This window comes from Cetorhinus maximus, chromosome 28 (assembly GCF_964194155.1).
Source record: "Cetorhinus maximus chromosome 28, sCetMax3.hap1.1, whole genome shotgun sequence".
Taxonomy (NCBI): domain Eukaryota; kingdom Metazoa; phylum Chordata; class Chondrichthyes; order Lamniformes; family Cetorhinidae; genus Cetorhinus; species Cetorhinus maximus.
This window is the reverse complement of record NC_135906.1, coordinates 14,042,436-14,064,695: the sequence shown is the minus strand read 5'-3', so window position 1 is coordinate 14,064,695 and position 22,260 is coordinate 14,042,436. Positions and strand designations below refer to the sequence as shown.

Below are 22,260 nucleotides of genomic sequence, written 5' to 3'. Positions count from 1 at the left end.
GTGGGAGGGGGTTGAGGTGTAGGGGGTGAAGGAGGAGTGGACCAGGGTGTCCCGGAGGGAACAATCCCTGTGGAAAGCCACCAGGGGGGGTGAAGGGAAGATGTGTTTGGTGATGGCATCATGCTGGAGTTGGCAGAAATGGCAGAGGATGATGGGGTGATAAGTGAGGACAAGGGGGACCCTATCATGGTTCTGGGAGGGAGAGGAAGGTGTGAGGGCGGAAAGTGCGGGAGATGGGCCGGACACAGTTGAGGGCCCTGTCAACCACCGTGGGTGGAAAACCTCGGTTAAGGAAGAAGGCAGACATGTCAGAGGAACTGTTTTTGAAAGTGGCATCATCAGAACAGATGTGATGGAGACGAAGGAACTGAGAGAATGGGAGCCAGGTTAGAGGTACAATGGCTCCCTGCCTGCAAGCAGCAGGTAGAAAATTAAGGCAATTCAGGGGCTTGTGAACGCCTCTCTGCTGCACCAAGTGGAATTATCATGTTGACAGGTGCACCCTTCCTTAATAGTGACCGAAATACAGCCGGTGAAAGAAGGCCACCATGGGCCAGCACTCCATATCACTTTTTTAACACCCTACCCTCCTCACAGCCAACTTTGAAATAGATGCAGTCGTGACCTGTCCCTACACAGTGGTGGTCTGGAAGCTGTGGTCATTTTTAATTTTAACTATCTGAAAGATGCTGAGAGGGCATCTTCATCTTTAGGTGCCCTCTCCCTGACCTGCATCGGCAGGCTGCAGCTCACTCAATGCTGGAAGGCTTCTAGCGACCAGAGCCTGCCCACTATCCTTCGTTAGATGGCGAGCGAGCCCTCTGGTCATTAATGGGTCAATCCTACAAAAATTGTGTCACGACCATTCCCGACAGGTATAGTTCAGGAACCACGTTCAATTCCAACATCAGGATCCTGATCAAAAGGAAAATCCAGCCTAATCGTGAAAATATACTACATGGGCTGTAAAGTGTTTTGGGTTGACCTGTTATTGTGAACGGCACTGTGGACTTGTAAATCTTCATTTCTCTATATAATGCAGGTCAAAACCCTGTGACTGATACTTCCTGCAATGAATTATACTTTGTCTGCTTCTTACAGGTCTCCTCTGTAAAGGCCCATTTTAACACTGAAGTGTTCAAAAAGATTGGAGATGTTTGCGTGAAATAAAGAAAGACTTACATTTCTATGGTGCCTTTCATGACCTCAGGACTACCAAAGCACTTCACAGCCAATGATGTAATTTTGACCTGTAGTCACTGTTGTAATGTAGGAAACACAGCAGCCAATTTGTGCACAGCAAGCTCCCACAAACAGCAAGGTAATAATGACCAGATAATCTGTTTTTGTGATGTTAATTGAGGGATAAATATTGGTCAGGGCTCTGGAGATAACTCCCCTGTATGTCTTTGAAATAGTACCATGGGATATTAGGTCCATCTCAGAGGACAGATGGAGCCTCAGTTTAACATCTCATTTGAAAAGAGGGAAAAGGGTGAAAGGACCTGATTGCACAAAAGGGTACCTGATTAGCTTGAAACAGTCACTTTGGGTGGAACTTTCCCACCCTGCCTGTGGCAGGTTTTGTGGCAGGCGGCTGTGGAAAATCTGAAGAGAGCCTAAAAATCGGATTCCCATCGGCGTGGAAACAGTTTGCAATTCATCCCTAACCTCCTTAATGGCAGGTTGATGGCAGGTCGGGTATCCCGCTGACTAGTGACACGAACGCCATTTACATTTGCTGCCATCTCATGAATGCTCATTAAATATGCTGCTTGCCGGAATTACGTGCTGCCTTCCAATCTTGTGTCATGCCAATGTTTCATGTTTGAAAATGAGTGGCATGCAACGGTCAGCCCTCGCTTCACTCGCAACTTCGCAACTTTCAAAGCCTACCAGTGACTGCGCTGCCCCAGTTTTGTTATGCCAGTGGAATGCCACACTGCTGGGGGTGGAAGGTTGGTCTGCTCCTGGTGAGTACCCCTCTATTCCGGGAGGACGCCACTGTGCAGCGGCTCTCAGGCAGGGCTGAATCCTCAAACAGAGCCCAGCATTGCGACGGGGGAGTGGGTGGAGAAGGATGACAGGCACACGGACGGGGGTTGGGGGAGGGTGGCAAAGGGTTGGAAGTGGCTAGGGATGGGGGGACTGATGTAAACACAGGGGGGAAAAGGGGTTGGAAAGGGGTAGGGGGTTGGACAGACATGTGGGGGGGCGCAAAGGGGTAGGAAGCGGGTGGAGGGAGGGGGAATGATGGCAGGCAGAGGGGAGACCAAGGGAAGCTGGAGCCTGATAAGGAAAACTGAAACGCAGACACACAAGGGGGTGGAAGGGATTTTTTTTTTTACTCATTCATGGGATGTGGGCTTCGCTGGCTGGGCCAGCATTTATTGACCATCCCTAGTTGCCCTTGAGGAAGTGGTGGTGAGCTGACTTCTTGAACCGCTGCAGTCCATGTGGTGTTGGTACACCCACAGTGCTATTAGGAAGGGAGTTCCAGGATTTTGACCCAGCGACAGTGAAGGAAAGGCAATATATTACGAAGTCAGGATGGTGAGTGACTTGGAGGGGAACTTCCAAGTGGTGGTGTTCCCATCTATCTGCTGCCCTTGTCTTTCTAGGTGGTAGCGGTCGTGGCTTTGGATGGTGCTGTCTAAGGAACCTTGATGAATTCCTGCAGTGCATCTTGTAGATGATACACACTGCTGCTACTGTGCGTCGGTGGTGGAGGGAGTGAATGTTTGTGGATGTGGTGGACGATGTCCCGCTTGTTCAGTGTTGTGGGAGCTGCACTCATCCAGGCAAGTGGGGAGTATTCCTTCACACTCCTGACTTGTGCCTTGTAGATGGTGGACAGGCTTTGGGGAGTCAGGAGGTGAGTTACTCATCACACAATTCCTAGCCTCTGACCTGCTCTTGTAGCCATGTACACATATGGCTAGTCCAGTTCAGTTTCTGGTCAATGGTAACCCCCAGGACATTAATAGTGGGGGATTCAGTGATGGTAATGCCATTGAACACCAAGGGGCGATGGTTAGATTCTCTCCCTTTTGGAGATGGTCATTGACTGACATTTGTGTGGCGCGAATGTTATTTGCCACTTGTCAGCCCAAGCTTGGATATTGTTCAGATCTTGCTGCATTCGGACATGGACTGCCTCAGTATTTGAGGAATTGCAAATGGTGCTGAACATTGTGCAATCATCAACGAACATTCCCACTTCTGACCTTATGATGGAAGGAAGGTCATTGATGAAGCAGTTGAAGATGGTTGGGCCTAGGACACTACCCTGAGGAACTCCTGCAGTGATGCCCTAGAGCTGAGATGACTGACTTCCAACAACAACAACCACCTTCCTTTGTACAAGGTATGACTCCAACCAGCGGAGAGTTTTCCCCCTGATTCCCATTGACTCCAGGTCTCTTTGATGCCACACTCGGTCAAAGGCTGCCTTGATGTCAAGGGCAGTCGCTCTCACCTCACCTCGGGAGTTCAGTTCTTTTGCCCATGTTTGAACCAAGGCTGTAATGAGGTCAGGAGCTGAGTGGCCCTGTGGAACCCAAACTGGGCATCCGTGAGCAGGTTATTGCTAAGCAAGTGCCGCTTGATAGCACTGTTGATGACCCCTTCCATTACTTTACTGATGATCGAGAGTAGACTGATGGGTTGAATTTTTCCTGCTTTTTGTGTACAGGACACAGCTGGGTAATATTCCACATAGCCAGGTAGATGCCAGTGTTGTAGCTGTACTGGAACAGTTTGGCTAGGGGCGTGGCAAGTTCTGGAGCACAAATCTTCAGTACTATTGCCGGAATATTGTCAGGGCCCATAGCCTTTGCAATATCCAGTGCCTTCAGCCGTTTGTTGATATCACGTGGAGTGAATTGAATTGGCTGAAGGCTGGCATCTGTGATGCTGGGGACCTCCGGAGGAGGCTGAGATGGATCATCCACTCAGCACTTTTGGCTGAAGATTGTTGCGAATGCTTCAGCCTTATCTTTTTTTGCACTGGTGTGCTGGGCTCCTCCATCATTGAAGATGGGGATATTTGTGGAGCCTGCTCCTCCAGTGAGTTGTTTAATTGTCCACCACCATTCACGACTGGATGTGGCAGGACTGCAGAGCTTAGATCTGATCAGTTGGTTGTGGGATCGCTTAGCTCTGTCACTTGCCGCTAATGCTGTTTGGCACACAAGTAGTCCTGTGTGAGAGCTTCATGAGGTTGACACCTTTTTAGGTATGCCTGGTGCTGCTCCTGGCATGCCCTCCTGCACTCTTCATTGAACCAGGGTCGATCCCCTGGCTTGATGGTAATGGTAGAGTGGAGGATATGCCGGGCCATGAGGTTACAGATTGTGTTTGAGTACAATTCTGCTGCTGTTGATGGCTCACAGCGCCTCATCGATGCCCAGACTTGAGTTGCTAGATCTGTTCGAAATTTATCCCATTTAGCATGGTGGTATCCTTAATGTGAAGGCAGGACTTTGTCTCCACAATGAATGTGGTGGTCGCTCCTACTGATACTGTCATGGACAGATGTATCTGCAGTAGGTAGGTAGGTTGGTGAGGATGAGGTCAAGTATGTTTTTCCCTCACCACCTGCCGCAGACCCAGTCTAGCAGCTACGTCATTTAGGACTCAAACAGCTCGTTTAGTAGTGGTGCTACCGAGCCACTGTTGGTGATGGACATTGAAGCCCCCCATCCAGAGTACATTCTGTGCCCTTGCTGGCCTCAGTGCTTCCTCCAAGTGATGTTCAACTTGGAGGAACACTGATTCATCAGCTGAGGGAGGGCAGTACATGGTAATCATGTTTGATCTGATGTCATGAGACTTCATGGGGTTTGGAGTCGATGTTGAGGGCAACTCCCTCCCGACTGTATACCATTGTGCTGCCACCTCTGGATGGTGATGGTGGAGTCTGGGACATTATCTGTAAGGTATGATCCCGTGAGGATGACTATGTCAGGCTGTTGCTTGACTAGCCTGTGAGATAACTCTCCCAATTTTGGCACTAGCCCCCAGATGTTCATAAGGAGGACTTCGCAGGGTCGACATTGTCATTTCCAGTGTCTAGGTCGAGGCCAGGTGGTCCATCCAGTTTCATTCCTTTTTTGTGACTTTGTAGCGGTTTGTTCCAACTGAATGGCTTGCTAGGCCATTTCAGAGGGGCATTGCTGTGGGTCTGGAGTCACATTTAGACCAAGACCAGGTAAGGACAACAGATTTCCTTCCCTAAAGGACATTCGTGAACCAGGTGGGTTTTTACAACAATCGACAATGGTTTCACGGTCATCAGATTTTTAATTCCAGATTTTTATTGAATTCAAATTCCACCATCTGCTGTGGTGGGATTCAAACCTGGGTCCCCAGAGTATTACCCTTGGTCTCTAGTCCAGTGACAATACCACTACGCCATCGTCTCCCCTTCCAAATGTATGAATGGGAGGGGATGTCCACAGACTCTGGAATAGGAAGCGGGAGTGTGTATTAGTGTGGCACAGAGACTCATGGAGAAGGGATGGGTTGCGGGGGAAGGGAGATAGTATTGTGATCAGTTATGAGGGCACTGGGTAACTCATTGAAAGATAGTCGGAGTTCCTGGCCTGGGGCCAACAGGTAGCAGTGAGAGAGTAGAAACAGCCCTAGGGCTCTGTGGACCTCACAGCCAGGGTGAGAGAGAAGAGACAGACCTGGCGTGTAGCGGGCTATGCATGGCACGCCCATCGTACTGCTGCCCCAGGAGGAGCAGACCTGTGTGCTAAATTGGGACAAGGCACAGCTTAGTGTGCAGGACGTGTTAACAATTGATGGCCATTGGGTTGTCTGGCACCATACTGGGCTGCACATGGGATAGTCATGGTTAGAGGAGGCATCTGCAGCCTATAAATAGGGAAAACATAATAAAGGGTTGGTGGGGGGTATTTGAAGCTTCCTTGGGCGGCAGGGGGAGGGTGGGCGGCTGTCTCCTCTGAAGATGACTGTGCACACAGCCTCTAGATGAGGAGAGGTGAGGTCTACATGGGGCATGGGCACGTCAACAGTGATGGCTTCAGGCGGGAGGGTTGGAATGTTCACCACAATAACAATGGGATCCAGTGTTAGTGGGGGAGGCTGGAGAATGACAGGAGGAAACTACCTGCACGTCATGAGGTTCCAGGAAAATTGGAGAGACCCGAACACTGACGGGGGAGGGTTAATTCTAGTCTCAAAATAAAAATGAAACACCACCATCTTGAATCAATGAAGTAATGGCAGTTTGAAATCGAAACTAGAAACGATTCTGCACGGGAGGGGTCAGAGGCAGTGTGGGAGGAGCGCATGGCTGGACTAAGGGGCCCTTTCAGGGAGCACCCTCAAATGTCTCAGAACATTGAAATGGAGTCAGAGCTGAGAGAAAATGGGAAGAATAGGAAAATAGGAAAATTGAGAAGGTGCTATTGGAGCCAATGTCTTTTGCTGCGCAGTAACAAGAGACTGCAGGGGTCATTGGCTTCACATTAAAATCGCTCCATTTCAGCATTAACACACAAAATTGGGAATGGGAGTGTAAATTGGGAATGCAGGCAACTGTTAAGGAGGCAGAGCTGCTGCATATCTGGCAGATCATCCATGAAAGCCTCTCGTGCTTTCTTCAATTGGCATGCATAACGGGCCAAAGGGTATCCAGTCATTTACCCATGTGGAAGTTAACTTTAATCAATATGCCAGGTCTGAGATTGGATGAGTAATTTTGGTAAGGTGGCGCTTGTCATTAATGCCTTAACCTTTTCCAGCCTCTGAGGTATTGACATGTTAAGTCTCAGGGTTGGCATCTTGGTCACCCTGACCTGTGAATTTGTGTCTCAGGTGCAATGCTGTATCAGCAACAAGGATAGTAGCATAGACACAGCATGAGACCAGGACAATAGCTCCTCGAGGCGAATATGAGCTTCACTATTTTCCCCCGTTATTCATTAATCTGTTATATCTATCAGTCCACAGAGAGAAGGAGCAAACAATAATGGAGCCTGGGCTCAATGCTGTCTTCTTGAGAATTCTCATAGAATAGCGGAGGCGAAGAAGGAACCGGGACCGCTGAGTGCAGTTTTGGGAGGGGGCCCCACCTGAGATCCAGGGTTCAGGGGAGCCCCAGCAAGAACCAGAGGACAGGAGAATCGGCCCATACCATGGAGGCAATTCGCTCAACCGGTTTACCGGAGAAGACTCTCCTATCCACAGATGAGCGAGAGACAATGCTGCGCAAATCTGTGCTTGCCAGAGATCTGGTGGATCACATCCACCACATTCTGCAGGAGGATCTAACCCCCCATGCAGTGGGTGGACATGCCCTGCCAGTGGAGCTGAAGGTCACCGCTGTGCTCAATTTCTTTGCCTGTGCATCATTCCAGGGATCCACAGGGGACCTTTGTGGCATCTCACAGTCCACCACACATAGCTGCATCAAGAAAGTGACAGATGTCCTCTATAGTGAGACTCATCAATATGTGAGGTTCACACTTGATGAAGATAGCCAAGCTGCTAGATTAAATGGGTTTATAGCTATCTCAGGCTTCCCTAGGGTGCAGGGCACAATCAACTGAACCCATGTGGCTTTGAGGGCTCCATGGCATCAGCCCCTAATGTTTATCAACTGTGAAGTGTTCCACTCCATCAATGTTCAACTGGTGTATGATCATTGGAAACACTTAATGCACATTTGCGCTAGGTACTCTGGGAGTTCCCATGACTCACACATCCTGAGTCACTCCCATGTGCTTCATATATTCAAAGGGCCTCAGCATGTATAGAGATGGCTGCTTGTGGGTAAGGGATACCCGCTGAAGCGATGGCTCATGACACCGATGCGTCGTCCTCAGAGTACATCAGAGGAGAGGTACAACGCAGCTCATAGCTCCACACAATCCATAATGGAGCAGACCATTGGCATCCTGAAGATGCACTTCCAATGTTTGGGCAGGTGGGGCTCTGCAGTACATTCCAGATAGGGTCTCCTGCATAATCGTGGTATGTTTCGCCTTTCACAACCTGGCATTTCAAAGTGGAGTGGCGTGGGGGGCTCCCTTGCCAAAGCGAGAAGTGGAGGAGGATGAGGGCTCCTTGGATGATGGAGAGCAGGAGAGCCAGGAACCTGAAGAAGGAGATGAGGGTCAGCTTCCACTTGCCAATGCCAACATGGAAGCACATTAATTGCCACAAGATTCCAGGAGGAGTAAGGTGAAGGTAACAGGAGTTGGCCACATTCATTCTGTTCCTTAATGCTATGCCATTGCCCTGAAAGCGAATCACTACCAGTCACCTTGAGAACAAGTTCAGTATTCTGACTTGCACCTTCAACCCTCATGATTCACCAGGCCATGATCTCTGAAAAGGTCAGCAGTGAACCCTGTATGCGTACACGCTGGGAAGCAAAAGTCGACACAACAGCGCAAACGCTGTGTCAAAGAACTTGATGCAGTCATGGCCACCTTATTGACAAACTACTGCGACCAATGAGATTAGCGCATGGTTGGAGATACATCATCTCGTTAGATCTTGTGCTTTGGCACTACCATTGAGGAGACATAACTGCAGTCCCTCAAGGCTGCTGAACAGCCCTCACACAATGTTGTCCGGCAAACAATACGGGTTACAAATTTATTTAGCACACGCTTCCAATAAAGATTTTGACACATCTCCCTGACATCACACAAGGGTCCGGAAACTATCTTGAGTGAGGTTTGACATCACATGAATGTGAGGCTCACAAAGAGAGATGATCACTGAGTGGGAGGATGGCTCACACTCGCAATAAGAGGACACATATGTAAATAATCAAGAAGCCTTCAAATGACCAAACCATTGTCATTGACATCAAATGTATTTACAAACGTGCAAGATTTATACAGTGATTGAACACCCGTGAGCCAGAAGCTAATATTGCTTAACTTTCCTACTGCTATGCCTGGATGCAGCCCTGACATCTGCAGCAGAGGTGGAGGTAGCCCCTGTTATCTGTGATGACCTTGGCAGATGTCCTCTGGTGGCCAGAAGCCTGGAGTTCTCCAGCCTGATAATGGTCTGCTGCTCAGGGGCAGATGCACCCTCCTCAGCCTGACCAGCTGGAATGAATGGGGTCGCAAGTGGAGGGGATTCTGAATGGTTGGACACCCTTGGAGTGTCCTGTGTGGAGGTTGACGCTGATCCTCCCTGTGGGTGCCCAAAGACCCTACCTGACTCCTTGAGGAGAAGGAGCACCTGCATGGAGGTCGAGGTGCCCCATCCCCACCCCACACTCTCACCTAGACACTGTCGAATCCCACCAATGCCTATAGCCATGGAGTGCAGAACCAAGCGCAAATCTAGCAAGACCTGCTGGACCAAGGTCTCCATGCAGTCGCCACCCTTCCCATGGTGACCTTGGAGCCATGACATCAGACAGAACGCGGACGGACTCCTCCATCCTTCACTCTAGTTTGCTGAGTAACTCTCTATTTCTGCTAGATTTTCCGCTGCCTGCCATTGCATCTCCAGCATTGTATTGGCAGCCGCTCGTAGAGGCTCACCATCTGACTCAGACTCAGCAGGTGCCTGATCTCCGGCAGTCCTCTGAGTTCCAGAGACCTGGGCTGTCACTGCCTCTGACCCATCAGAGAGGTGTTCTCGAGAAAGTGACCCCGAGCCTAATTTAGAACTGTGACCCACTGAGGTGTGTGCCTCTGCGCTGGTGGAAGGTGCGGTTTGAACGCGGTGACAGATCTTCCTCGGATGTCTCCTCAGCATCCTCCTCTGAGGTGGGCTGTGGGTGGGACTAATGTTGGCCCTCCTGGTTTGCCTGGACCTGCTGGTGCCTGTAAGAGAGAGAAGAGAGATTTAGTTCATGAGAAGGCAGAATACAAGATTGCATGTCACTCACTGTGAATATCAGGATGTGATGAACTTTTGGAGGGCTCATCCGTACTAGGTTGCTGGGATAAGCCTCTTCACCACAAGAGCGATCCCTGTCCTCTCCAGCCAGCTCGGCAGCATTGTCCTCGAATTTGGTGAGCTCCGTTATGTTGGCCGTCCCTCCTCTGGAGAGGATGAGCATCGGTGGACGCCAGGGGGTCTCCACTCAGGACACTCCAAGGACACTCCACCCGCTTAGAGCCCCCTCTGCCTGTGACCCCGTCCATTCCAGCTGCTTAAGCCTTGGGTCACCAGAAGACGTCCGCCGAGTTCATCTCAGATGCCAGAACATAGCAGTCAGCAGGTTGCCTCCACCTCTGCTGCGGATGTCGGGGCTGCCCCCAGGTGGCGTTAGAAAAATTAAGAAATATTGACATCACCTTTGGGTCACGGGTGCGCAACCATTGTATAAATATTGCACTTTTGTTCATACATTTGATGTTGATGTAAATGGATTGGTCAACTGAAAGCCTTGTGATTATTTACATGTGTATTGTGCAGTTAAACCATCCTCCCACAGAGTGATAGTCTCTCTTTGTGAGATTCACATTCATGTGCCATCAACCTCACTGAAGATAGTTTCCAGAACCTTGTATGATGTCATGGAGATGTGTTAAAATCTTTATTAGAAGTGTGTGATTAATGCATTTAGAACCCTTTCTTCTCCGGACACACCATTGTGTGAGGGCAGCTCAGTAGCCTTGAAGGATTAGCAGCAGTTGTGTCTCCTCAGTGGCAGTGCCAAAAGGACAAGACCTTGACGGAGGATGATATCCCCAACCATGTCCTCATCTCACTGTCCGTGTAGTTTCTCATTAATGTGGTGTCGACTTCATCAAGCTAGCTGACGCAGCATTCTCACTATTTTGTCAACTTTCAGAGCTCGCGCATACAGGATGCACTGCTGACCTTCTTAAAGATCATGGCCTGGTGAATCATGAGGCTTGAAGGTTCAAGCCTGAATGCTGAATTTGCTCTTGAAGTGGTTGGTTGTACATCCCTTTCAATGCAATGAAATGGCATAAAGGAACAGGAGAAATGGGGCCATTTCTCATTGCCTTCACTTTACTCCTCCTGGAATCTGATGGCAATTATAGTGTCACAGGCATGTCTCCCATGTCATGCTTCCTTGATGGCCTCTTCCCATAGAAGCTGACTGTCATGAAGCTATTAGTGTATATAATTTCAATGGAAAATATTTTTCTTTTAAAATAGAGGTTTAGTCTGTGGGTGTGTCTTAATTGGATTAAAGCCAGCTAGTCCGGGTGCTTCGATGTACACTAGTTTTGGGATGTAAGAGAGATAGAGTGCATTTGCATTTTTTGAATAGAACATTCAAGATGTGGGGTGAAATCTGGCACCTAGCTAGCAGAGACTAAGCAATATGTTTATATTACTAATAAAATTGGTACTATGAAAGGGGTTTTATTGTTAGAAGAGGCTGGTGATACAATGAGAATTTACATTCAGTGAGCTATGTTAGTTATAACTTCAGTAGTTTTCGTGTGTGCAGAGCAGAGGCAATGTGCGATCAACAGCAGCTGTAAGCCTACAACTGTCTCCACAGGTGGAAATGCTTTGCCTGGTGTCTGGTTAAATCTATGGGTTGCAGTTGCCTTAATGGAGATTAGTTTGGGAATTTGTTAAGTTATGATAGTAGTAATTTGTAGCCATGTGTATATATTTAACTTGTGTTAATTAATAAAATATTTCATTTAGTTTAATATAAAACTTCTCGAGAACTGGTGGTCTGATTCCTGAATTTAGAGTTGTATCTCAAACATACCACTTAAAAATATAGGTTATGACAGTTGTTTAAAGTTTCCCTTTGGGACTTTTAAATAACTCAGCTTTACCGAAAGGCTGTCTCATAACACTGACCCTCATTTCCTTCTTCACGTTCGGCCCTCCTGCTCTTCATCCTCTGAGGAACTCTCATCCTCCTCCACTTCTCCTTCTGGCAAGGGATCACCCCTTTGCAGCGCCAAGTTGTGAAGGGCGAAACACACAACAATGATGCTGGAGACCCTATCTGGAGAGTGCTGCAGAGCCCCACCTGAGTGGTCTAAATATTGGAAGCACATCTTCAGGATGCCAATGAGCTGCATTGTATCTCTCCTCTGAGGCACTCCGAAGCTGAGTCACGGGTGTCATGACCAGTGTTTGAGTGGGTACCCCTTATCCCCAAGCAGCCATCCCAAGTCGACTCTCAGGCCCTTCAAATATGTGAGGCACCTGGGAGTGACTCAGGATGTATGAGTCAGGGAACTCCCAGGGTACCTGGCACAAACGTGCATGATGTGCTTCCGATTATCATACACCAGCTGAACGTTGATGGAATGAAATACTTTACGGTTGATAAACATTATGGGTTGATGCCATGGAGCCCTCAAAGCCACATGGGTGCAATCAATTGCACCCTGCACACTAGGGAAGTCTGAGATAGCTGCAAACCTATTCAATCTAGCAGTCTGGCTATCTTCATCAAGTGTAAACTTCCCATATTGATGAGCCATGCTGTAGAGGGCATCTGTATCCTCCTTGATGTATCTGTGTGGCAGACTGCGAGATGCCGCACAGGTCCCCTGTGGATCCCTGGAACGATCCGCAAACAAAGAAATTGAGCATGGCGGTGACCTTCAGGACCACTGGCAGGGGATAGCCTCCCACTCCACAGGGGCGTTAGTTCCTCCTGAAGAATGTGGCAAATGTGATCCACCAGAGCTTGAGTCAAGCGTAGACATGCACGACATTGTCTCTCACTCATCTGCAGATAGGAGAGTCTCCTTCAGTAGACCCTTGGTTGAGTAAGTTGCCTCCGTGGTATGGATCTATTCTTCTGATCCTCATATTGTTGCTGGGGCTACCCTACATCCTGGACCTCAGGCGGGACCTCCTTCTAAAGCTATGCTCGGCAACCTGTCCCTTCTTCTCCTCCTTCGTTCTATTAGAACCCTCAAAAACGCAGCATTGAGCCCAGGCTCCATTATTGTTTTGTCTTTCTGTGAAACGAAAGGTTCAAGATCTTAATGAATAACGTGTAAAAACAGTGAAGCTCACAATCTTGAACCAAAAGCAACTGTAATGGTCTTGAGTAGCTTCTGTATTACTAGCCTGGTCGCTGATGCAGCCTTTTATCCAAGGCATAAACTGACACATTGAGGTGACCAAGATTCCACCTCTGAGACTTTATATCTCAATCTGACAGTGGGTTTGAATGACATGCGTGACCTTACCTAGCTCAGTGCTCCAATCTCAGATCTGGTTGTGTTCATGGTCATCTTCAGAGGAGACCCCAAGAGAGATTCACATACATCCCCCCCCCACCCTTCATTATGTTTTCCCCAAATACAGGCTGCAGATGCCTCCCATGACCATTACCATCCCGTCTGCAGACCAGTAGAAAGCCAAACAAGCCAATGGACACTGACAGTGAAAACGTCCTGCAACCAAGGCGTGCATTATCCCAATTCAGCATACAGACCTTGCCCCTCCCTGAGGCAGGAGTACAACGTGCCTGCCGTGCATAGCTCTGTAGCATGGCCAGCTGCACCCCAGGAATGTCTCTGCTCTCTCACTCTTGATTGTGAGGTCCACAGAGCCCAAGGACTGTCTCTACTATCTCACACCTGACTGTGACGCCCAGGAGTGTCTCTACTCTCTCGCTCTGACCTGTTGGCCCCAGACCGAGGACTTCAACTTACGATGAGTTCCCCATTGCCCTCATGACTGATCATTATTACACTGTCTCCCTTCCCTTCCCACCACCACACCCCCCGCCCCCAACTTCATGAGTCTTTGTTCAACCCAGCCCTTTTCTGCCACATCAACACAACAACCACATACCTCCCCCCCACCCACCTGCATACCTATCCCGGAGTCTGCATGCATCCCCTCGCATTCATACATATGGTATCCCATCCGAGTCCTTGTGTGTCAGAGTTTCAGTTTCCCTTGTCAGGCTCCAGCTTTCCATCACTTGGTCTCCCCTCTGCCTGCCATCGTTCCCCCTCCTCCCAACCCCTGTGCAACGCCTTGCTGCCCCTTTGCCTACCCTGTGTTCCCCTTCACCCTACCCCATTGCAACGTCTTCTTGCCCTTTTGTTCCCGTGTGTTCCACCTCCCCCTACCCCCTTGCAATGCCTTCCTGCCCCTTTGCCCCCTGTGTGCCTGTCATCCTTCCCCATCCCTAACCGGTCGCAAAGCTGGGCTCTGTTTGAGTGTACAGTCCTGCCTGAGTGTTGCTGCATAGTGGTGTCGTCCAGGACTACAGAGGCACCCACTGGGAGCAGAATAACCCTACATGCCCACCCCGGTCACAATGCTGGGCTCTATTTGAATGTCCAGCCTTGCCTGAGTTGCACAGTGGTGTCCTTCAGGACTATGGGGGCACCCATCGGGAGCAGACCAACTCTACACCCCCAGCAGTGTGGTGTTCCACTGGCATCTGGAACAGTGCTGTGGCAGGCTATGAATGGAGCACTCAGCTTGAAGTTGTGATCGAAGTGAGGTCTGACTGCTGCACGCCACTCTTTTTCAAACATGGTTCAGATAGGCATGATTTCCCACAAAACTGGAATGCAGTATGTAATTCTGCTGAGAAGCTAATTTAATGCACATTCATGACATGGTAAAGAATGCAAATTGTGTTCACATCACTATTAAGCGGGATACCTGACCCACCATCAACCCACCGTTAAAGAGTTGTTGGCAGAATTGCAAACTGTTCTCATGCCGGCAGGCATCCTATTTTTGGGCTCTCTCTAGATTCTCTGCTCCCGTCCGCCATGAAACCCGCTGTGGGCAGAATTCGAAAATTCTGCTCTAGATGTCATGCTTATATCATCAGTAACATAATTGTCTCATTAACATAACCATTAACCCTTTATTTTACATACCCTACCTTGGGATTTAACACACAAAGGAGGATGAAGATGAAGGTGCCCTGGAAACTGTTGAAGATGGTGAATATATAGAGCATCACACCGGGGTCCCCTGGAATCTGCAACAATCCAAAAATCCAAGTACAGCCCAGGATAAACACCTGAGCAATGGCTTTAAATGTCATCATCCTGCAACACAGAGAGAAAGAGAGAGAGATCAGTGAGATACAGAACTGTGGGTAGCAAGGGAACAAGGGGAACTTCAATCTCCTTAACCAAGAGTGGTTTGGTAGTGCCATCACTGACCGAGTCCTGAGCCATCAGCTTGTGGCAAGTGGTGAGAGAACTGACACCATGGAATAACCTAGTTATTGTTATTGGCCTGGTTTATGTGTGGACAGATGTGTAAGTCTATGATAGCATTGTAGGAGTGACCACCACACAGTCTTTGTGGAGATCAAATCCCATCCTCACACTGAGGGCACCCTCCACTGTGTTGTGTGTTACTGCCACCATGATAAGTGGGATAGATCCACAACAGACCTAACAGCTCAAAACTGGGCACTCAAGAGGTGCTATGTGTCATCAGCAGCTGTGGTATTGTATTCAGGCACAATCTGAAAACTCATGGCTCAACATACCCCTCACTCTTTCATCAACATCAAGCCAGAGACCAACCCTTATTCAAGAGCATGCCAGGAGCAACACCAGCCTGGGGAAGTTACAACACAGTACTATATATGCATGTTAAATAGTGGAAGCAACAAGTTATAGACAGGGCTATGTGATTCCATAACCAGTAGAGCAGACCAAAGCTCTGAAGCCCTGTAACATCAATTCTTGAATGCTTGTGGATCTGTAAGCAATTAATAGGAGAAGTAGGCTCCATGAGGATCCCCATCTTCAGCAAAGACAAGGTGGAAATTGTAGTGCAAGGGTTAACAGAATGCTTCTGCTAATATATGATGCAGATGATGATGTATCACTGACATCAGGCAGTCATGCGGTAGGTTTTCGAGAGAGAGAGAGGCTGGAACACACCATGCTCAGGAGCAGCATACCTACTCTGTAACCTGTTTAGATGTAGTACTAATAAACAAGTGTTAAGCAAGTATCAGAGTATGCCTACAGTAAGTCTAAGGGAAGATTGGTCATGCAGATCCATAACTAAGAACCAAGCAAAGAGCCCACAGATCAGAGGGACCATCCAAGACATGGCGGCAGCAGTGGAGACATCAATATGAAAAAGACATTGGTGCCATCGATGGAAGCACAGCCAGAGAGTGAAGAAAAACTTTGTAGCAGCCCATACTTACAACTCTATGGATGGAGGAGGCAAACTGGAAGGTGGTGACGATGCCAGCACCACTCGAGAAGTCCCTGTCTTTCCTGCAGCCATTCAAAAAATTTGAGGGTCTGCAAAGAGACCAGAGCTGGAAGGTTTGGAGGATACACTTTCTCAGCTATTGGATGGCATATGGATTGTCCGATAAAGAGCAGCAACATCAGGTCAGTTTATTTCTTTATGCTGTGGGTCCAGTAGCAGATGACGTTCTCCTGAGGCAGGGGCTGGAGGAGTCCAGTGTGGACTTTGACACCGTTCTCAAGGCCTTTGACACATATTTTAGTCCACCACAGAATCTCATAACTGATCAAGCGGTCCAATACGCGAGGAAGCCTGAACTTTAGAGAAATAAACCAGGCTATAATTTGGCATAACTCAGAGGCTTCACATGACTCCGTTCACTGAGTAGGCCCACAGGTGGCATTTCCCCTCCTCCCACACCACCCATAAGAAAGCCTGCCAAACTGGGCGAAAGGGCAGGAAACTCCACAGTGGCAGCCATTTTGAGACGCTCACATTGTGGTGCGAAGAACCAACATAGATGCCAGGACTGCCCAGCAGGTGGCATGGGATGTTTCCAGTGCAGGAAGACTGGACATGTCTGCAAATCCAACTTTAATTGAGGTAGAAGATAAGAAAATATTTATGAAACACATTCCATTCAAGAAATTGGAAATTACGACAAAGACAAAATTACAGAGTTTCCAGGGGAAGTAAATGGTCTTAATCAAGACTATTGGTCAATTAATGTGCAATTTAAAGGTTTCAATGCCACCTTTAAAATGAATAGTGGAGCTGGTGTTATCATACCAGCAGATGATCTAGACTGGCTTCAGCCAATTCCCCTTCATCCATCGGACATCAAATTGTAATGTCCAGGTGGCACAAGCCTTCCAATCAAAGGCAGGATAATTACTCCTCTTCATTACAAGGGGTGACAGATGGTTATTTCTCTATGTTGTCCACAATCAACGCACATCCTTATTGAGTGGAGATGTTGGCGTACTTCTAGGAATCCTGGAAAAACCAGATGATGACCACCACTTGAAAAACTCAATGTCTTTCATGGAACAATCTTCAACCTTTTGTTTAGAACCAGTGGTACTTCAGCCTACACCAGCTGAGGAGGTTTATTCAATCAGCAGTGAGTTCCTTTCTATCACAGAGATGCCATCTACTAGGCCCCGGGTGGAGATTGAGGTTATGAATCTCTCAGCTTTTCATGAAGCTAGGCCAAAGGTGACAGAAACAGAAGGCACTGCGGGAGACCATGACCATCCTCCTGAAGACTTGCTGCATCAGAGTTGACTCTTTCCTGAAAAAAGTAATGAGGAAGAAACCGTTGCAGCGCTGAGAGATCTGTTGGAAGATGAGGCCTTAGAGGTTGGTCCATCTTTCCAATCGATAGAGACACTGGATGATGTCTCTGATGTCTTTTTTGAGGAGTCAGCTGTGTTTCTGGTGGCTGAGCAGCTTTCAGATCTTTACTCCATGAACCTACCAATGTAATACCTCGTCTATCATTGGTTGTCCATGAAGTGGAATGCCTTGTCTGATTCCATGTCAGAGTCCATAGAGGGTCACAATTGCCAAAGGGATGAAAGTCAGTTGAGGCTGATACTTCAGTCTCAGCTGAAAATCTTCTTCCCTGTAGAGCTGTACATCAACACAGAAGCTGAGGAAGAATCTTCAGCACTTCTAAAGCTTTAGAATCCTGTATAGAAAATTTGTCTCTGAGTTGTTCATCTACAGGAAATTAATCTTCATTTTGTCATTGAAATTCGTCCCACTGCAGAAAATGGTGCTCTCTTATCTCCACATCCTCAATAATTCTTCCAATTGTCCACGATGGAGCAGCCTCATGCAGAGAGAAGTATGGCTCTCTTACCACTGCCTATGGAAGGTAGACCATTCCTTTTGAAATACCATCAGGAAATCATCTCTTCCTTTCCTGAAAGGCTTACTGGAATTTTGTTATTTTTTCCTTTGTTGTCCAGATTCATTGGAATCTCAGATCTTCAATACCTTTCCTGTCTTTGATGATACGGCTGTGAGAGTCTTCATTGGAGCTGAAGATCATTTGTCTTCTGAAGGTTTTCCCTGTGTGCTTCAAGGGAGCAAAATGTTCCTCAGAGAGTCCTGACTTCTTTCCTAATCCCAGAGAGTCCAAAGGTTGATGACCCTCAGTCTTCTCTCTTGAATCAGTCTTCTGCTGCAAAAGACTTGTTGCCCTTGCAGTTCAGTAATCCTGAAACCTACACTCTACCTACCAGCAATGCTGCAAAATTGCTATCCCATTCTGTTGATGATGATGTCCTCAAAGATGAAGTAGAAAGCCCACATGTCTCCAAGACATCTTTCCTAAGGGCTGAGGATACTGTGGGAGACTGAACCCCTCAGGACTGTGACTTGGGAGAGGAAAGAGCAGGATTTGGAGTTGGGTAGAAACCATAGATGTAAAAGGGGAACCACAGAAATGCAATGCAAATAGTTCAAAACAAATGTGATGTAAACAGTGACCTATTTTTTCTTAGATGGACTGCAGAAGCCAATTATCTCAGTCTCAGGATATCACTGGAGGAGTTCCTCTAGGCAACATAATAGACCTAGTTATCATCAGCTGCTCCATCAATGACCTTCCCTTGATCATAATGTCATAAGTAGGAATGTTCACTGATTGCGCAGTGTTTAGTTTCATTCGCAGATCCTCAGATAACAAAGTAGTCCATGCCTGCATATAGTAAGACCTGGACAACATCCAGGCTTGGGCTGTTAAATGACAAGCATCACACAAGTGACAGGCAATTACTATCTCCAATAAGCGACATATTAACCACTGGGTTGCTGTGGTGTAGCTTGATTGAAATTGCTGAAAGATGGTACTTCTGACAGTGCAGCAGTCCCTCCCTACTGTACTGGTGAGGTCGACCTTTTACTTACATCACTTAGGTTCAAGTTGAGACCATGGAGGTAAGTCTTCTGATTACTCTCTGTAAGGCTCTGCCATGAAATGAGCCATGGCAATCTCTGTGGTCCCAGCCAATATGGTCTACCACATAAGATGGCATGGGATTGGCAAACTTAATCATTGTAAATGTGACTGCATGATGCCTAAATATAGATTTATTCATGAGTTATAATCTACAAACGTCTTTGAGCAGATTTCAAAATACTAACTGTCAAGTTTCAATCTTTTCCATTTAAATAATGCTCATTTTTAAATGTACTTAAATGTATAAATCTTATAGAATAATATAACCTAGAAGGAGGCCAATCTACCCATTGTACTGATGCTAGTTCTTTGAAGGAACTATACAATTAGTCCCACTCTACTCTTTTCCCATAGACTAGCAAATGTTTCCTTTTATAAACATTTCTGTAAACTTCAATTATTTCTGTAAAACCCCACACACAGTCACACTTACCTTGTGTCCTGAAGTTTAGATATTTGAGTGTCTCGCTTGGAAATTTCTCTTTTCAACATCCAGAGTATTGTGAAGAACAGAACTGTGTTGATCTGTTGGAAGATTTGATGACATGTGGACTCAACAAATTCTGATGGAATGTATCTGGAATTCGGACTTTTTATCTCTTAAATTTGTGTGATTTGCCAGTGATGCTCACAGCCAGATGTGGTGGAATTTCAAACTGCTCTTCCCTTCAATATTTTTGTTTTTTTTCTAATATTTTCTCTTTCTCTTCTGAAGCAACTGGTTTTGAAGAGAGGGATTATGGGGAGGAGGAAGGAGCAGCTGTGGGAGAGAAAGGCTGTGAGGGGAGTGGTACTGGAACGAAGCAGTGGGGTTGTGGAGGAGAGGTTGGGGGAGAGAGGCTGTGGCAAAGTGGGTACTGAGGAGAGAGGATATGATAGAGAGAGGCTGTGTGTGAGAGAGAGAGAGACTGCAAAAGAGGGTGTAATGTGCTGAAAATTGCATTGTGCATTTTGTCTACTTGAGGCTACCTTATACATATATGCCAGCAGAGGGAGTCTGCTAAGAGGAGATGATAAAGGATCCATGTTTAAAAGCCCATACATGTTCTAATTCTAAATGTCTTTGGCTGAATATTTAACTGTTTCTGTCCCAAAAATTGGGAGAGATGCTATGAACTAGGAGACTCTAAAGTATAGATGAGGGGCAGTTTGACAATTACTGGCATGGGAGTGAAGTTAGATACATAAACAGAGCAGAAGTTTACTGCATGTTTCAAACATAATCAGTAGATGCAATCTGTTACAAATCAAATACAAGAATCTTGATAGAGACAGGATAAAAATTACCACAATGATCAGGCACACAGGTCCCAGGAAACTCCACTTGAGTCCTCCCTCTGCAGAGAGCCAGCAGCTGGAAGTCAAGAGAAGAAAATAAATCAGCAGGAATGATGAGTGAAGAAGAGAATAAAGTCCTCAAAGCGTGAGATATTTATCATACAAAAATAGTTTGGGAACCTGCGCATTGATTGGATGATGATATGATCCTTGTGTTTGCAGGTAACTGACTGACATTTAGGAGATATTCACCCTCTCAATATAGGCAGATGTTAACATTGTCACAGGTCCCAAATTCTTTCCCCTGTGTGGCGATTTCACAGAAACTCACATAGTGCAGAAGGCAGTGGAAAACCAGGGGCAGAATCCTTAGGACCAGAGTGTGTTTTGAATGCACTGCCTCTGGTTATTTGTGGGGCCCTGTCTGGGCTGTTTGAGGCTTGCGTTTCTCAACTGCATGAGCCTCATCCATCTTTTAGATGGGGCGCTGATCAGAGTCCCCATTTGGCCTCCCGACAAAAGATCCCACGGTACTGTTTTGAAGAACAGCAGAGGAATTCTGCTTAGTGTCCTTGTTAATATTTATCCCTCGATCAATATAAATAAAACAGATGATCCGGTCATCATCCAATTACTATTTATGGGATCTTGTGTGTGCAAATTGGCTGCTTCCTACACCATAATATTGACTACAATTTAAAAATACTTTGATGGTATTAAAGGTAATTGAAAATTTTTAGATTGTGAGCGATGCTATATAAAGCCTTCTTTCTATCTTTCCTTCTCTTGATGTGAGTGAGCAGTAGACATGGAACAGGCAACATTCTGCAGCAGATGCCTATGAACTTGCTGAGAGAGCATCTGTAACTCTTTGGCCAGAATTTTCCACTTCTGTTGGTGGCAGGCGGGCATGAGCAAACAATATGGTGACAAGGCCAAAAATCGGTTTCACACTGTCGTAAAACCAGTTTGCGATCGTCTGCACTGCTTGTCAATGGCGGGCTGCGTTTCCCACCGTCCAACATTGGGAACTTAATTTCAATGTATTTGTGTCTCATTATTGTGCCCGCACGCCGGAATCATCCCCCTCTCCCCCCTCTCACATCAACGGAATTTCAGAATGACTTGTCTTATGACTGCCTTTAAAAGGCGTGCACCTGGCGAGCTGAACTACGAGGAGAACTCAACCTGCTCAGGGTTGTGCACACTGTTTTGAGTGCACACAACCTTGCCCAGTGCTTGTGAGGATTGCCAGTAGGACATCAAGGAACAGGCTAGCCATTTGGGTCATCAGTGTCTTTATCTGACTACTCGTGGCTTCATGTGTCCTGGCAGTGTCTACAGCCTGTGACCTTGTGAGCTTGTCCTTTCCAATCAAATATTTTTATACTTCAGGGTGTGCAGAGCTCAAAATGAGCTGATCTATCAGCCTTTCATCAGTTTCCTTGAATTTACCATTTCTGGCCACATTTTTCAATCTTGTTAAGAAATTGTCAACAGGCTCACCTGATTCTTGCCTCAGGCCTTGAAATTCATATTGATGGATCTGATGATTTGACTTTGTTTGGAGATGTGTGCTGAATTTTTCAAAAATGTTCCCTGGGTTTCTGCTGTTGTCTTTCTTAGCTACTAGCTATTAAATAAATGTAACCTTTTCTCTCCTGCTCGCAAAAGGATGCAGCTGACCCTTTCCTCTTCATTGCTGACTTTTAGAAAGCTACTGAATGTCAGTCTGCACTTTTGTTTAAACTTCTCAAGTGCCTTTATGACATCATCAGCCTCCCTATTCATCATGGCTTGGAGCTGTGTGTTTATTACTGCGACAGCCAGTTCAT

The 22,260-nt window shown here is 47.0% G+C and overlaps 1 protein-coding gene across 1 annotated transcript in view; it reads right to left on the bottom strand.

Moving 5' to 3' along the window:
• Nucleotides 1–22,260, bottom strand: part of LOC144668812 (adhesion G protein-coupled receptor E3-like) — a 76,335-nt gene that overhangs the window by 5,869 nt on the left and 48,206 nt on the right. Inside the window, exons 13-15 of the mRNA XM_078531186.1 lie at nucleotides 20,435–20,501; nucleotides 19,581–19,672; nucleotides 14,831–14,999 (exon numbers count right to left, since the gene is read on the bottom strand). Of these exons, the coding sequence (XP_078387312.1) occupies nucleotides 14,831–14,999; nucleotides 19,581–19,672; nucleotides 20,435–20,501 (328 nt within the window). The remainder of the gene's footprint in view (nucleotides 1–14,830; nucleotides 15,000–19,580; nucleotides 19,673–20,434; nucleotides 20,502–22,260) is intronic.